General features: G+C 48.4%; 1 protein-coding gene and 1 non-coding gene across 3 annotated transcripts; one reads left to right on the top strand and one right to left on the bottom strand.

The window, feature by feature from the left end:
• The first annotated feature begins 8,046 nt into the window (after positions 1-8,046).
• ANKRD40CL (ANKRD40 C-terminal like) lies at positions 8,047-13,561 on the top strand. Of its 2 annotated transcripts, none has more exons than XM_087854711.1 (4): positions 8,047-8,086; positions 11,038-11,106; positions 11,700-11,884; positions 13,222-13,561. In XM_087854711.1, the coding sequence occupies exons 1-4, from the start codon at positions 8,047-8,049 to the stop codon at positions 13,363-13,365; spliced, it is 438 nt and encodes a 145-aa protein (XP_087710837.1). In that variant the 3' UTR covers positions 13,366-13,561. The 2 variants fall into 2 exon arrangements, with proteins under 2 accessions (XP_087710837.1, XP_087710836.1); XM_087854710.1 differs by having other exon boundaries at positions 11,038-11,112.
• Positions 13,562-16,294: 2,733 nt separating this feature from the next.
• On the bottom strand, positions 16,295-16,403 carry LOC123776828 (U6 spliceosomal RNA). Its single transcript, XR_006775503.1, has one exon. It is a non-coding gene; the product is annotated as a U6 spliceosomal RNA (small nuclear RNA).
• Between the last annotated feature and the right edge of the window lie 1,096 nt (positions 16,404-17,499).

Below are 17,499 nucleotides of genomic sequence, written 5' to 3'. Positions count from 1 at the left end.
ACAGGGAGAAACACCCACAAGGAATTGTGTCAGTGTTTTTCAAAGTTCAGAACCACACTAACACCATGATGCCATATATTTTCTAAGTATGTTTATGCAGCTATGCACATAGAAAAAGACATGAGAAAACTCATCCCAAACTGCTGATTCATGCATAATTCTTTCATTCATTCCACAAACATTGGGCACCGGGTTGGGGCAGGGGTCCCAGGCACCAGTCTGTCCTATGGCCTGGGCACGCATCAGGGAATAAGGCAGAGGAAATGTCTTCGTGGGACCCCAAGGTTTCTGGGAGGTGCCCGGGAGGACTGAATTTTGCACTTTCCAGGCTTTTGAGGTTTTGACTTTTTTTTTTTTTAACCCAGGAGTGTTATATAACTTTGTTGATAAAAAACAACAAATACCGCAGCAACCAGGACACGCACAGATGCAGAGGGGAGGGCAGGAGTCGGGCAGGGCGAGTCCCACAGTTCAGACCAGCAGGTGGGCTGGGCAGGTGCCGGGACGCTCACCCCTAGGTTTTCCGGCTGCTTATCCGAACCTCCTGGGGTGAGGAAGACACCCAGGACCCAAGAGAAATGCAGCAGCGGCCACACCAGGGGAGAAGCCCACAGAGGCCTGGAGTTGTCTTCTGACCCGCTGAACATTGTCCTGTGACGGCTCTGTCATAGCCCATCCTGCCGCCCTGCCGAGCTAAGCTCTTGGACTGGCCCTTGTTCCCCGCTTCCTAAATTCAAATCCCCTGTCCTGCAACCACCCCGGGGACGCGGCTCTCCACCCGCCCCTGGGGCTGGAGCACCACAAGATAGTTAAATCTCCCAAAGGTCTGTCCCGTACAAAGTCAGCATCTTTCTCCAGGGAGCCTTCTTGCTGATTCCAAGACCAAAGAAAAGCCTATATGGCCACAATAGTGCCCCTTCTCCCCAAGAAGAAGACAACGCAAAACAGCTGAGGGGAGGCGGGGCCTGCAGGTAAAGGGTCCTCGGGTATATGAAGGCCCCTGCACCTCCTGCCCCCTAGCGTGTACCCCAGGCCTTCGTGGGAATTGGCTTAGGGCCACCAGGACTCCCAGCCAGCGGTGACAAGAGACAACAACAGATATGGAAGGTATTTTTGCATATTCTACCCTTGAATTGTCCCTACAAGTAGAACAGATGGAATCACGAGTAACGCCCATTGCATAAATGAAGAAACTGAGGCTCAGGGAGAAGTTAATCACCGATGGCCTGCACTCACAAGTAATAATGACTCCTTCATCCACCCCCTTCTCAGCCCTCCCTTCCCAGCGCCCACACCCTTTTTAGAGAGCCCAAATGAATTTTTAGCTGGGTCTCCAATCCTAGAAGCCAGCATGGATTTTTCCTCGTTGATTTGACAGATCCTTATGAGGGCCTACTAAGGGCCAAGTACTACGGAGTGGGGCCACAGTCTTACCTCCCAGGAGCGGGTGCGTCCAGGAGTGAGCAGCCCGGGTGCACCTGCCTGGGCCCTGAAGGGTAAGCACAGGGCATGCGTGTGGTTTTAGCCTCCCTCTCCCTTGCAGCCTCAGGTCTGTTCAGGTCCAGTGGTGGCACAACACCCCTGGGTCTTCTGGGGGTCCCAGGAGCCCCCACTGTCTTCTCTGCAGCACACAGGTGTGGGGAGGGGACGCTCCATGAGGCTGCCATCTGGACCGCCCACCTTGATACCTTCCTCAGCCATTAAAAGTCTTCTTTTTTTTCAAAGTAATATACACGAATACTTAAAATAATAATAATAATTAAAAAAATAAAGCAGCTTACAAAGGGGGATCCCCAACCTCAGGGAACCAGCATCTTTTACAATGGTCAGTAGACCCGCCTGACCTTTGCCCCCAAAGGAGTCATTATCTTTATTATACTGGGCAGTAAAGAAACCCGCCCTTTGCTCTGGAGAGAGAGACACTATCTCTGCCTTCCAAGATTTTTAAGGATGTTTGTAGAGTGAACATAGTCCAGACAGAGACAGCCAACGCCTATGCCGTACTCACTGTGTGCAAGAGACCGGGGGAGACTCTCCCCACCATGAGAAAGACCTAGTAAATGATAAAGCCCAGACAACAGAAGAATGAGGAGGCTGCAGGGTATCAAGCTCCCACCCTCGGGGCCACTCTCCAGCTGCCCTAATCAATCTGGGTCTGGGGAGCAGACAATTAGGCCGCTCCCCCTACACCCCGGAGCCCAGAAATGTGCTGGACCTAAACCTGCCTAGCCATGCTTGCCATGCGATAAAGGCTCTGGTCTACATGTCCCCCTTGCTGCGCCTGCCTCCTGACCCTGGTGCTCCCCTGGCTGGCCCCGTGCGGCCCTCCCTTTCCTCTTGGGAATTCTCAGTAGCACTGTCCTTCCGGTGTTAGTGGTCTCCTGAGCTCTTGGCCTCACCTCAATAACCATAAAACCTACATTCCAACATTCCATCTCTTACTGTCTGGCAGAAATAACAAATCTTGACAGCACTCTGTTTGGGAGACCATGGGGAAGCCAAGCGCTCGTACAGGTGGCTGATGGGAATGCGAAAGGGTTAAGTATTAATGGAGGAAAATGTGGTTGTGTCTAGCAAAACGACATATGCATTTAGTTTTGATCCACCGATCCTACCTCTTAGGAATTTATCGAGAATATATACCTTCACCAAAAAAACATACATAGGCAGATTACTAATTATGGCATTGGTGGTGATCACAAAATATTGGAAGTACGCTGAATACCTGGATGTAGGCAGGTTGTTGACTAGACTACAGAATACTCACCCGGGGACGGGGGGAACTCTATGAACTGATATGATTTCCAGGGGCGCCGGGCCGGCTCAGTTGGAAGAGCACGTGACTCTAAATCTTGGGGTCGTGAGTTCAAGCCCCATGTTGGGTGTAGAGATTACTTAAGAATAAAATCTTTAAAAATAAAGAGATCAATAAAATAATTTCCAGATGGATTGTTTAGTGAATAAAAAGCAAAGTAGAGAAGAATGTATGTGCTACCTTTTTCTGTAAGAAAAATAAATAGTAAGGAAATAGACATCCAACTGGTGAATTCTCCAAAAAGAAACCTAGAAAGGATAGCTCAGAAACTAAGAAGATTAGTTTCCTCCAGGAAATAAAGGAGCGCAAATGGAAGGGGTGGAAATGTTGGATGACATCTCTATGAATACAAATTTCTGCATAATTTTAACTCTTAGAACCATGTCCAGGTTTTTTCAAGATTTTATTTATTTATTTCATTTTAAAGAGAGAGGGAGAGCAGGGAGTACGGGCAGAGGGAGAGAGGGAATCTCAAGCAGACTCCCCACCAAGCACGGAACCCAACGTGGGGCTCGATCTCATGACCCTGAGATCACGACCTGAGCCAAAACCAAGAGTCGGACGCTTAACCGATCGAGCCACCCAGGCGCCCAGAACCACATTCACATTTTACATACTCAAAAAAGTATCAACGAGGATTGGGAAGAACTCTAAAACGCACACGCAGACAATGAACCTAACTGTGTTTCAGATGAGTGGCCCTGGGACCACTTTCTGTGTGCCGTGGGATCAGCAGAGAAGTAAATATATGTAAGGGGTCAGGAGCCAGGTTTCCCGCTGTTGAGGAAGAGAGTTGTAATACGGAACTGAAGAAAGCGGGGAGAGCCCTGTGGTTGGGGGCTGTCGTTGGAAGTCTCAGTCATGAACTTGTGGTCTTCGATATAGAGACAGATGTCTATGCATATGCGTGTACGTGTGGTTCCAGTTCTGTCCACTCAAAGGGCCCTGAGGCATTCTTTTTGGCCTCCCTGTAGGAACGAGTACAGCTCTTCCCCCAACTAGAAGGAACCTGACTCCTCAGAGAAGTGGTGGATTCCAGGGCTGGGGTGGGGAAATTAACAACTTGAGCCCAGAACATCTGGATGTGCCAAAAATTAAGAAAGTGCCCATAAAATAATGGAGATACATCACAGGATGTGGGAAACAGCTGGAAGCACATACTGTATAAAGTTGGGATCATTCGAACATCAAAATAAATAATGAGAGGGGCGCCTGACCCGCTCGGTCAGTGGAGTGTGCAATTCTTGATCTCAGGGTTGCAAGTTCAAGCTCCACATTGAATGTAGAGCTTATAAAAAATAAAACCTTTTGGGGCGCCTGGGTGGCTCAGTTGGTTAAGCGTCCAACTCTTGGTTTCAACTCAGATCACGATATCAGGGTCATGAGATCAAGCACGGAGAATCTTAACCAACACTTAAGGTTCTCTCTCTCCCTCTTCCACTGCTCTCCCTCTAAAACATAAATAAAAATAAATAGATAAAATCTTTTAAAACCAATCCATAAAAAATTTAAAAATTTTTAAAAAATGATAGTAATGGATTATAACCCAGTGAATAAAACAAGAATCCCTGAGTCCATGCTGATGACAGATGAATGAATGAGAGGAAAGCTCTTCCTTACAATAAGAATACCAAATATTTATGTAGAAAGAATCATCGAATTAGGGGCCCCTGGGTGGCTCAGTTGATTAAATGTCCCAGCTCTTGATTTCAGCTCAGGTCGTGATCTCAGGGTCTTGGGATCGAGCCCCGTGTCGGGCTCCACACTCAGCCAGGAGTCTGCTTGAAGATTCTCGCTCTCCCTCTCCCTCTGCCCCTCCCTCACTCGTGCAGGTGCAAGGGTGCTCGCTCTTTCTCTCTCTGCCAAATAAAATAAATAAATAAAATCTTAAAAAAAAAAAAGAATAATGGAATTAGAGACTCACCATTGTGCAATCATTACAAGTTCCCACTGATTCAAGCCAAAATCTTCAATGAATTCTAATACTAAGGGGTGAAGATTTGAAAAATCCGGTTTCACAGTATCTCCCCATAAAATACATATGAATTGCAAAGGGAAAAAAACAAACCCTGCAATGGGAAAAGCTGGCAGACACCTCCTCTCCCAAGTAGTTGAAGTCACCATCCCCTCAGATGGGACAACCACCACGCGCCCGCCCCCTCCGTGTGATGCAGTAAGAAAGACGGGCCAGCTCTGCGGCGCCATTCCTGCCAAAGGGCTTAATTTGAATCCAATTGTGAGGAAACATCACACAAAACAAGCTGCGGGACAAATGACAAAATTACTGGCTTGGACTCTTCAAAAATGTCAATGAAAACAAAGGCTGAAGAACTATTCTGTATTAAAGAAATGTATGAGACGTGAATATTAAATGCAGTGCACGAGGGACACCTGGGAGGTCAGGGGGTTGAGCTCCTGCCTTCGGCTGAGGTCATGATCCCAGGGTCCTGGGATCGAGCCCCATGTCAGGCTCCCCGCTCCAGGGGGAGTCTGCTTCTCCCTCGGCCTGCAGCTCTCCGTGCTTGTGCGCACTCTCTCTCTCTGACAAATAAATAAATAAAATCTTTAAAAAAAAATTAAATGCAGTGCAGGATCCTGAATTAAATCCTGGACCAGGACAAACAAAACAAAACCAAAAAAAAACACTAACAGGGGTATTGTGGGTTCATTGATAACATTTGAGTATGGACTGCAGTTTAGGTAATGGAATTATGTCCGTGTTAGGTTTCTCGATTTGGATCCTTACAGCTTTCTTTTTTAAGATTTTATTTATTTAAGAGAGAGAGAGCGTGCACAAGTGGGGGGAGGGGCAGAGGGAGCGGGAGAAGCAGGCTCGCTGCTGAGCAGGGAGCCCGATGCAGGACTCGGTCCCAGGACCCCAAGATCGTGACCTGAGCCGAAGGCAGACACTTAACCGGCTGAGCCACCCAGGCACCGTGTCCAGATCCTTGCATCTTGATATGGAAGAGAATATCCTTGATATTAGGAAATACAGCCTGAGGTCTTTAGGGATAAAGGAACATGATGTCTACAACTTACTCTCAAATGGTTGAGGGGGGGAAATGTGCATGTGTATATGTGTGTATTATATATACATATATATGTCTATACATATTTAGAAAGAATATTAGAGCAAAGGTGGCAAAATGTGAACCATTGCTAAAGGGTATAAACTCTTTCCTGCAACTTTCAGGTCAGTTGGAAAGCAGCTAAAACTAAAAAGCTACCCTCCCACACAAAGAAGCTAAGACATAAATAAAAGAACCCACTAGGTGCCAGCCTAATGGATGAAAAAGCCCACCCCCCAGGCCTGTGTGGTTGTCTCCCCACCAAGCATGTTGCCTTCTTCCTAGCTAGCGGGCCCTGATTTTGAGCACCATTAAACTGTTTAAACTAGAGCATGTAATACTTTGCTTGAAAAAAGTTAAAAAATAAAAGGGGGGAGGGCGTCTGGCTGGCTCAGTCAACAGGGCGTGCGACTCTCAGCCTTGGGGCTGTCGATTGATTGGAGCCCTACGTTGGATGCAGAGATAACGTAAAAAAAATTTTAAAAATAGGGACAGCTGGGTGGCTCAGTTGGTTAAGCATCTGCCTTTGGCTCGGGTCATGATCCCAGGGTTCTGCGATCGAGCCCCGTATTGGGCTCCCTGCTCAGTGAGGAGTCTGCTTCTCCCTTTCTCCCTTTCCCCCCACCACTTGTGTTCTGTCTCTCGCAAATAAATAAAATCTTTTAAAAAAAACCTTTAAAAATAAATTAACTAAAATAAATTAAAAGACAAAAGAGAGAGAGAGACCCCAAAATGAGAAGAAAAAGTGAGGGGACTCCATGAATGAATGAATCCCTGAATGGGGAGCGAGTGAATGAATGGGCGGAGCAGCGAGTGAGTGGAAATGGACAGAGCCCTCTGTCCGAGCCTTTTCACCTCCGGCTCCTGTGCACCCCTAGGCCCCACCCATCCAGGTGCAAGGTGCCAGTTGGCTCTTTTTATGGCTGCCCACACCCTAGCGGCCCCACCGGCCAAAGTGCGCTTTCCTCCCCATTCTCAGGAGCTGAGGCCACACGGGTCCCTGCTGCTTTCTCCGCTGCTGGACCCCACCTTCCTCCACTCCTGGCAGAAAGGGCACCGCTGCACGCCGGGGAGACAGCGTCAGGCTGGTGACCAGGCCACCCTGAGCCAGCCCCAGGCCTGCGGCCGGCAGCCCAGGAGCCCATCGGTGAGCATTTCCCTTCCTTGGGTCTCCGTTCTGTTCCCTCATCTGCCCCTTAAGCAGTTTGATCAAATCAGTGGTTCTCAACTCGGGCCACGCATTCAGATCCACTGGGGACCCTCTTAACACCTCCAGGGCGCAGACGGCACTCCAGACCAACTCTGTGGGACCCAGGCACCCACAGGTTTTAGGGCTTCCCTGGGTGATTCCAATGCACAGTTAAGTTTGAGAACCTGTGAGCTGTGACCTCGTTGGCCCTTTCCAGCTTTCTGAGGCCCTGTCCGTTTGTCCTGTCTTCTGTCCCTGGAGGGGTGAATGAAATGTGAGACCCATCCCCGGACCTATCCGGGGGTTCCTATCCCTCTGCACCCCCTGGAGGCAGCAGCAGCCCTTTCCGGGGCTTGGCCCAGCCCCACGCACTCTTCCTCAAACCTCCCGTTCCAAGCCCCAGCCATCTCCATTTTTATGTTGGAAATCAAGGGATCTGGGATCATGGCCAAGACAGAGTCTCCCAGGTATGGGCTGGGGTCTTCCTGCTTTTTTGGCCCTCACAGCTGCTGAGGAAAGGGTTGGGAAAAAAGGGAGAGAGAACTGGGGAGGACAGAGAGCCTGTTCGATCCAAGAAACTAAGTGTTTGGCTCCTCCTATCCTTGACGCAGGAGCTGCTAACCTTTTCCAAGGAGGGCGAACCCAGCCTGGGTCCAGCTGGGTGCCAGGGGCTGAGCCCCCTGGGGGCACGTTTCCCACTGGTGTCACCTGCTGGACACAGCCTGAGAAGGGAGGAGGGAGCCTTGAACTTCCTTTGCGTCGTCCCCTGCACATCCTGCGGCACCCCCAGGAGTCTTACTTTGTCCATCTATAAAACAGCCCCCCCCACCCCATGTCACCGGGCCAGTGACAGACCCCATCGCTGGTTCACTGCACACAGAGGCACTGAGCTTTCAGAGGGGTTCCTGTGTAGCTGGGAGCTTGTGCCTCCATGCGAGAGGGGCTACTGACCTGACGGACAACAGAGCTGACCCATGGCCGAACCCCAACAGGACAGGAGGGAGAAGCCGGCAGGTGAGTCTGGAAGCCCTGTTTCCCACGTGGTCCTCAAGCATTTGGGAGGGGCTAAGGAAGGTGCAGGGAGGATGCTGCAGCCGGTAGGGCAGTGGCCCTTCGCAGCTCTGCCGCAGGTGGAGTCGGGAGCAGAGCGAGCAGACCGAGCGTCCTTTAGGGGAAGCAAGTATCCGCAGCCGTGAGGATGAACAGTAGCCGCCCGCGATTACCGATTACCGGCGCGCACTTCTTTGCTTCTTACGACCTTGCGAGGTAGAGATTATTAACCCCATTCTCCAGATCAGAGAGGTTAAGTAACTTGTCTAACGAGTCACTGCTACTGTGGCCGAGGGAAACTTCAAACCCAAGTCTGCCTGGCTTCAGAGGGCGTGCTTTCTGACTTCTGCCAGACCCGGAGCACACGCGGGGCATCTTCATCTGACAGGTTCATCAGAGAAGAAAACGCTATTACCTGTGGCAGGCGGGGCTGGGGGAGGTTCCTTGCGCTGTCTGCGTGGGGTGAGTGGGGGAGGGCATCATCTCAGGTTGGGTACCCGAGACTCTGCAGGGCTTCCCGGGAGAGCGGCTTGCTCCGTGGCCCAGAGCGCAGGGCAAGGAGGAGCCTGCAGATCCCGCTGCCTTGCGAGGGGTTGGGGAGGGACTGGGCAGTGCGGAGAGAGTAGTTTTTGAGCCAGAAGCAAGGCTGGCTTCTTGGGCCTGTGATCGCAGCAGCTGTGCAGAGTCCCACATTCAGAAAAGGTCCCACACTTGGGATTAAATGCGCTGTGGTCTCTGGCTTGACATTTTAAACAATTTTTTTTAAAGATTTTATTTATTTGAGAGAGCACGCGTGCGTTCGAGCAGGGGGAGAGGTAGAAGGAGAGGGAGGAGCTGACTCCCTGCTGAGCAGGGAGCCCAATGTCGGGCTCAATCCCAGGACCCTGGGATCATGATCTGAGCCCAGGGCAGACGCTTAACTGACTGAGCCACCCAGGTGCCCCATTTTAAATAATTTTATCTTGGAGTCTGTTTTGTGAGTGAAGTCAGCCGGGACAGTGGGGCACGTGCTGGGGCGTTGGGAGCTGGGAGCCTTGACCCACGTGTGTGCGCAGCCCCACTCCCAGCCCACCGCCCCTTCCCCACCAGAGTTCTGCTGTCTCCTTCGGCCCCTGGCAGGGACTCAAGCAAGAGCTGGAGTTGAGGCGGACAAGGGGGGCATGTTCCAGGGCGACAGGCAGTGAGGAGGCAGGGAGCTCTCCCCCACCCCCATCCAGGTACAGATGGGTGCAGGTGGGAGGTTGATTCCCGGGGGGTCACCCATCTGCCGTGGGTTAGGGGTGCGGCTTTGGGGAAGCCGTTTTGCACACCTTCCTTTTGTTCTGGGCTCCGCTGATGTCACTAGCCCTGGTCACATCCCGGTCCTGCCATGTACTCACGGGGCAAGCTCAAGCAAGTTACTTCACCTTTCAGCCTCCATTTTCTTATCTGAAAATGGGAATGTCAACACCCCACAGGATTTTTTTTTTTTTTTTGAGGACAGTGAGGTTTGGTTTTTTTTTTTTCTTTCCCAAATGCAAATCTGATTATGACACCTTGGGCTGAGAACTAATGGCTTGGTGTTGTTCTAGATAAAAACCAAAACCTTTCACCTGGGCCAGCGCTTTCCAATAAAAACATGATGTAAACCACATATTTAAAAATTTCCTTGTTAGCCACATTTTTAAAAAGACAGGTGAAAATAATTTTAATGTATTTACTTCACTCAATATATCAAAATTATCATTTCAACATAAAACAGATATTAAAAAGTAAATATGTTACATTTTTTTCCTGTCTTTGAAATTGTACTTTATGTATTTTTATGAAATGAGTGTATCTCGCTTCACACGACGAGCGTCCACCGAACTGGTCGGCCTGGAAGCGCACAGTCCGGCGGCTGCCAGGCCCACCTCACGCCGTCTTGCCACGCTCTCTGCCCAGCAGCCATGTTAGATGCCTTCTTTCCTCAAAAGCTCCACTCCATCCACACACGGTTCCTTTTGCTGTTTCTAGCCCTGGGGTGCTCATCTTCCTCTTTTTCCCTCTAGATCTGGTTAAGCCTACTCATCCTTCCATGTCAGCTCAACGCCCAGCCCTGAGGGCGCCCTTCCTTGACCCCTTCCCATGCTTTCATGCTGTTGTGTCTCTGGCCCTCGCCAGCCCCACGCCTGTAACTTCACATTTACTTGAGGTCACTGGGTCAGGATCTCTCTCTCCTCTAGTTTGCCAGCTCTAGGACAGAGACCGCTCTAGGTTTTGGGGTGGTGGCTTGAATCCTGACCCCAGGGCTTAGCACAGTCTCTCAGGGAGCAGGGCGGATCCTGAGGCCTGGCCCTTGGAAAGCACTCTAATGCTCACTGTCCTCTGCCTTCCTTCTGGTTGAGAAAATGCCTTATAAAGGGACTCTGCTCAAGAATTGGGGACACGAAGCACTCAGTGCCCAAAATATTTAAGTAGAAACTTGAGTTAAGTACACAGATTATAAATATTTCTTCCCCAGATTACATACCACTTAAAAATAGCGTCTCAGCTCCTTTTCACGATTTGGGCCATGATGAAGGAAAATGACTCTTCAAGTCGGAACATAATTACTGCCCTTTTCGTGACTTGGCTTTTCCCTCGAGGAGGAGGCGGAACTGGGGAGCAGGAAGTGGGGAGGGGGCACCGTTGTCCCTGTTTGAGAGCCAAATGCTGAGGTGCTGCCGTTTCTCAACGCTTTCTTTTTCTTTTAAGATTTTATTTATGAGGGAGAGAGAGAGCACGAGTGGTGGGAAGGGGCAGAGGCAGAGGAGAAGCAGACTCCCCACTGAGCAGGGAGCCTGGCATGGGACTGGATCCCAGGACCTTGGGCTCATGACCTGAGCTGAAGGAGCTGCCTAACTGACTGAGCCACCCAGGCGCCCCAACGCTTTCTTGTTCTAATTCCCTCCCAGATGAACATAAACGAGGCCCCAATCCACAGCCGCCAACGGACCCAGGGGGTGCCCAACCTGAGGACACCCGTGCAGGTGAGGACGCAGCCCCGGGGCCCCGTGGCAAAGCCAAACACGCCCTTCGGGTTCTTCTACCTTCAGTCAACACTCCTTAGGCCAGCGAGTGTGAAGACTCCCTCGACACCTCTGTCCCCCCACAAAAGATGGTACAATTCTCCTGCTTCTCAGGGCCTGTCACCTTGAAGTCCTGGGGAGGGGTGCAGTAGGAATCACAGGGAATCGTCTGCACGTCTACACCACAGCTTCTCAAGGATACAGGGCCCCAGGGCTCAACAGTTCCTTGAAGCTTTTCAAATAAACAAGTTTAAACACCTACCATGTACGGCTCGAGGGTGATACATTTAAATCTTATTAATTTTTTCAATCCCCGTCCGGCTTCAAACTGCAAGCTCTTTGGTGAGTATAATGGGGCATACACCCCAGAGCTTGCCCAGCACCCCAAGAAAAGCCTCAGATAATCTGAAGTTCCTAGACACCAATAAAAGCTCGGTGACCACCTCTTATGCAGTTCTTGGGACACGCTGTGCTGTAAGAATGGATGATGTTGTCAACTGAAAGGCTTTACATCGGGTGTTTTCTTTCTTTTACGAATGAATTTGCAGGGGATTTCGAGCTGGTGCTTAAAGTCAGAATCCAGAGTCCCAGAGAAAATGACTTCATTGAAGTTGAACTGAACAGAGGAGAGCTCAGTTACCAGAATCTACTAGAAGTCAGTTGCTCGGAACTGGGGATTGAACCGGAGCAAGTGAAGACAATCAGAAAGCTACCAAACACACTGCTCAGAAAGGTAGGGCTTGCAAGTATCTAAATGCAGACGTTTTCGGGGTTCTAAGTGGGCGAAATTAATGTTCTGTGAAGCTCATCACTTAGCTTTTGCATTTCTAATGCAAAAACAAATTTAAGACCCTGGGAAATGTGGGCTGCAGGGCAGCTATGGTAGCTAAGTAATTTTCAATCTGGTGCTTTTACCGATTTGCACACCTAAATTCATAAACCCTTTAAAATGGTCTGAATTACAACTGATGCCTAAGTGGAAGACTCAGTTCAATGCATTTGGCCCCTTCCATCTCTGCAAACCTGGCTGCAAAGCGGGCTGGTCTCCGGCAAGGAACAGATTACCCCACCTTTATTTGCCCACAACAGTTCAGCCTCTGTAATCTGGTAAAACTGTGTTGCATTTTTATAGATTTTCCAGATTCAAAATACAGTTCTCTAATTTCAGAAGAAAAATCTCATTTCTTTGGGCATTATTTCTTTAAAAGCTTTCAAAATGCCTTTAACAATTCTCCTTGGTGTCATGGCTAGTAGTATAGTCTTTGTAAAGGAATGGCAGGGTGATCGTATTTTCTAGATTTTTTTTTTAAATGCCCTTTCCTGGATTTGAAACAATGTGTATACAATTACTGGTGCATGCTAACTTCTTAATAAATGAGAGCTATAATTATTACTTTAAAAAAAAAAGTCCTTTTCTTACGCTGCATCAGTTTGGGACTATAGTCAGTCCCCTTAGGAACCTGGAACAGAGACCCCCCCCCCCAAAAAAATGAATGAATGAAAGAAACAAACTTCTCGGGGCACCTGGGTAGCGCAGTGGTTAAGTGTCTGCCTTCGGCTCAGGACGTGATCCCGGTGTTCCGGGATCGAGTCCCACATCAGGCTCCTCCGCTGGGAGCCTGCTTCTTCCTCTCCCACTCCCCCTGCTTGTGTTCCCTCCCGCTGGCTGTCACATAAATAAATAAAATCTTTAAAAAAAAAAACAACTTCTCAATTGCTACCTTAGTTTACCATGACAGAGAAACCAATACAGAAATATCCTGAGTTTTGGGGCATCTGGGTGGCTCAGTCGTTAAGCGTCTGCCTTTGGCTCAGGGCGTGATCCCGGCGTTCTCGGATCCAGCCCCGCATCAGGCTCCTCCATTGGGAGCCTGCTTCTTCCTCTCCCACTCCCCCTGCTTGTGTTCCCTCTCTCGCTGGCTGTCTCTGTCAAATAAATAAATAAAATCTTAAAAAAAAAATACCCTGAGTTTAGGCAAGAACCCAAGATGCTGGCCATTGGGACTTTTTAATCTTAATAATTTCACATGCTACCATTAAACCACTGTATAACTTCTTTTACATATTAAGGACAAAGACATTCGAAGACTACGGGACTTCCAGGAGATAGAACTCATCCTAATGAAACACGGGAGCTCTGAATTGGTAGAATACACACCATCCCTGACAGAGAAGCCCTGCTACAACAGCAATGCCGCAAAACTGACCTATTAGAAAAGCCCAGAAATGAAACCCCGGAATCACGTAACCGGTTTGCTCACTTCATGTGTATACTTTGGAAAACTGTTTCGTCTCAAACTTCTCTGGGCAGGGAGAAATTTCAAAAAGTGCTTTGACAAATAGAGCTATTTTAAAATACTGTGCGGGGCGCCTGGGTGGTTCAGGTCATGATCTCAGGGTCCCGGGATCGAGCCCCGCGTTGGGCTCCCTGCTCAGCAGGGAGTCTGCTTGTCCCTCTCCCTCTGCTCCTCCCCACTGCTCGGGCTCTCTCAAGTAAATAAAATCTTTTTAAAAAATTTGTGCAGGATGATACTTATCATAGCAAGTTTATTTTGTGGCGCTGTGCCCCAATCCTGATCAGCCATAGGTAAATACTAAGGTTCAGTCAGGACAAGTAGCCGAGGTCTGTTCATGTCAACTCCAAAAAGGGCAGGGTAAGCAGAGAGTACTGGGAAAGCCAAGACCCCCTTGGTACACTGGTTCAACCAGTGCCCCATTTTTTTTAAGACTTTATTTTTAATCTTTACACCCAACGTGGGGCTCAAACTCAAAACCCCCAGATCAAGTCACAGGATCCACTGGCTGAGCCAGCAGGTGCCCCGCCCCCCAGTGCTCCACTTTTAAAAGCATGTCACACCATAAGGCCGCCTGGGTGGCACAGTCGGTTAAACGTCCAACTCTTGGTTTCAGCTCAGGTCGTGATGCCAGGGTCCTGGGATTGAGTTCCACATCAGGCTCCTTGCTTAGTGTGGAGTCTGCTTAAGATTCTCTTCTCCCTGACCCTCCCCCCGTGCTCTCTAAAAAAGATCTTTAAAAAAATAAAAGCATGTCACACCATCACTTCCTATTTACACTTTAACTTGCCTATAAAATGGCAAGACTTAATAGCCTCGAGTTACCTTTGAGGCCATTTTGAACACACAACTTGTACAACAGCCAAGGCACAGCCCACAGCACTCAACTCTACTTATCAGATGAAAAAAACAAAGTCGGCACTCTAACCAACAACTAGCTCAAAGCTAGATTCCTATCACACTACCTAGAATCCTTCTGGGTCAACTCACCCAAACTTCTAGTTAAGAACTGCTGGTACCAGGCGCCTGGGTGGCTCAGTGTTGGGCTCTGCCTTCGGCTCGGGTCATGATCCCAGAGTCCTAGGATCGAGCCCCACATTGGGTTCCCTGCTCAGCGGGAAGCCTCCTTCTCCCTCTCCCACTCCCCCTGCTTGTGTTCCCTCTCTTGCTGCACGTCAAATAAATAAAATCTAAAAAAAAAAAAAAAAAAAAAAACAACCTGCTGGTACTTTGGAAGCACTCAGGTATCTTGACCCCATTTACCCACTTAACCCCATACACTGTCACTTCTCTTCACAGCCATTACTCCTGGACTCTAATTCATGGAACTGAGCTATAAAATACCAGAGCGCCTTCTGGGCAAGCAGTGTCTTGTCTCCCCCAGCACGTACTGGGCCACCATGCCGCCTCTGCAAATTCAGAACCTCAGCTTTGATGAAGGGTGGGGGACAAACACTACACCATTTCCCTCGCCCAACTGTCCAAAGAGCAAGGTTTTAAACAGATGTACCATTCCATTCATAAAAATATGAAGGGCGCCTGGGTGGCTCAGTCGATTGAGCATCCGACTCTTGGTTTCGGCTCAGGTCATCTCAGGATCATTAAGATCGAGGCCTGCGTTGGGCTCCACGCTCAGCGCCAAGTTCGCTTGTCCCTATCCCTCTGCTCCCTGCCACCCCCCGCCATCTGCTTGCACGCACTCTCAAATACATAAGATCTTTAAATTGGAAAAAAAAAAAAAAGATGAGTACATGAGACCTCAACCTTCCACTTGCTCAGCAGCCACGGACCTCTAGGGTGGGAGCACCTCCACTCGAAACTTAAGCTCAGCACGCAAGTCACAGGTCTTTCCGACAGCACAGCCCCTACTGCAAGCCAATTCACGTAGTACCGTGGCAGTGCCACAGGACTGTGAACAATGACAACCCCCAAGTGCCAATTCCAAGGTTTTCTCAATTTTGTTTTGAATAAGGAAAATTTGGGAAGGAGCTCAGGACTGGCTGTTAATGGCCCCAAATCACCCTTTGTGGAGAAGTGAGGTTTTAGGTGGTATCTTTACTACGGTAGAATCAATTTGAAAAAAATGTTGGGAGGAAACCTTGCACTGTCACAGCAACAGCACCTACACGCTGCCTCATGATTAATTATGGTAATTCGACGAGGGCAGCAACTTATCACCAGGTTGTTGAGCAAATAGCCATTCCAATGAACATAGTTTAAACAAAAAAAAATCACAGAAACTTATTTCCTATAACACGAATAGTCTAAGGCTGAAGATTGAGTAAAAATTGGAACTTCAAGAGTAATTCTCATTGTAATTTATACTTCATGCAGACTATGGAAACTAATTTGTGAAGGTACAATTCCACTGATTTTATGCCAACTTAATGTCATTTTAAGATTTTTAAGTGGCTGAAATGAATGAGGTACTAGGATGCTTATCCTGAAAGGTTCCAGAACACATGGTTAAAACAAAAAGATGGAATGATCTAGAATTCTTAGTCATTCACAACCTAATGTTTTTATAACGAGGTGACTGGTAACATAACACCCCCACTTCAGTCCCTCCTGTACAGCTCACAGGCCTGGAGAAGTTGCTGTTCCTATTCTGCTCACTGATCTATCCAAGGTTATCCCAACAGCACCTGGCACAACAGTACTCAGGGCCGCACGGAATGAAGCCAGGGTGAAGCCCTAAGCTCCGCTGGGGGATTAAAGGCTCGCCTGGGGACCACGGTTGGGGCTAAGAGTCCACTGTGGATACAGGTGAATTGCACGCACCTGCAGGCACATTCCTACTTTCAATTTCCCTTTTTTTTCCAGAATTTTGTCAGAGAGCGAGCAAGCACAGAAATATGGAACGCTTCACAAATCCGTGTGTCTTCCTCGCGCAGGGGCCATGGTCGTCTTCTCTGCATCGTTCCAATTTTAGTGTATGTGCGGCCAAAGTGAGAGCTCACTTCACGGTGCCCCTCATGAGAACAGAACAAGGCCAGAATGGAACAGCCCCTCTGATTCAACGGTCTAGTCTGAACAGGGCAAGGATGTGCTGACCACCAGCCACGTGTACTGCTCTTCTCACCCAGCAGTTCCCTTTCTGGAAGGGCATGAATTTGCAAGAAACGTACAGCAGGACAAAAGCAGCAGCTCCCTGGCTGACACCCAACTCCCAAATGACAAGTATGTAAAGATAAAAATAAGTGATCACAAAGAAAACATACACTTACGCCCTACTTCTTGCTTCTAAAGAACTACAATTAAGGCCCTAAATTTGGCGCTCAAGAAACCATACCTTTTATACCTGCCAGAAATTACAAGACGGTAAATTTCATTAAATACAGTATGCTTTTTAAGTCTATTTTATTAGTCACTACTTACACCAAAAGACCGTGTTCCATTTTTTAAATTTAAATTTTATTAAGAAATATCATACATACAAAAGCACATAAACATACAGTTTAAAAAAGAAACCGCCCACCCAGCTTTAGCAACAAAGCATCGTCAGCAGTTCCTCTGAAGGCTGTTCCTTGCCCTCCACGGTCTCCTCTCCCTGCGATGCAAGAGGTAACACTGAACTCCAAGTTATCATTTTCTTGCTTTTCTTTCATTTGCCATAGATTTAACAGCTTGATTTTGACCTTCACAGAAACGGAACCATAGTGGATGTATTCTTATGCAACTTGCTTTTCCAAGATTCATCCGTGTTCACACGTGTAGCTGTGGCTGACTTCTGTGCAATTCCACTGCGGGAATAGGCCACAGAATCTACCCAGTGGACTGAAGGACAGGTGGGGTTTTTCCAGTTTATTCTTGTTTTCCTTTTCTTCCTATTACAAACAACGCTGTTGTGACATTTTCACATCCATCTCCTGAAAACACGTGTTAAGAGTTTTTCTAGGGTATGTATCTAGGAGTGGAATAGCCACACAAGAAATTAGGGCACGGCCATTTATGCCAAACTACTTCCAAAGCTGTTGTTCCTAAACATTCTTAAATCTGTTGACAACTGAGCTACTTGGGAGGGCTGAGGAGAAGAAACAGATCAACTATGACT

The sequence above is a fragment of the Ursus americanus genome, chromosome 23, assembly GCF_024610735.1.
Source record: "Ursus americanus isolate L20-20 chromosome 23, mUrsAme1.1.p, whole genome shotgun sequence".
In the NCBI taxonomy this organism is placed as follows: domain Eukaryota; kingdom Metazoa; phylum Chordata; class Mammalia; order Carnivora; family Ursidae; genus Ursus; species Ursus americanus.
This window is presented reverse-complemented; position numbering and strand designations above follow the sequence as displayed.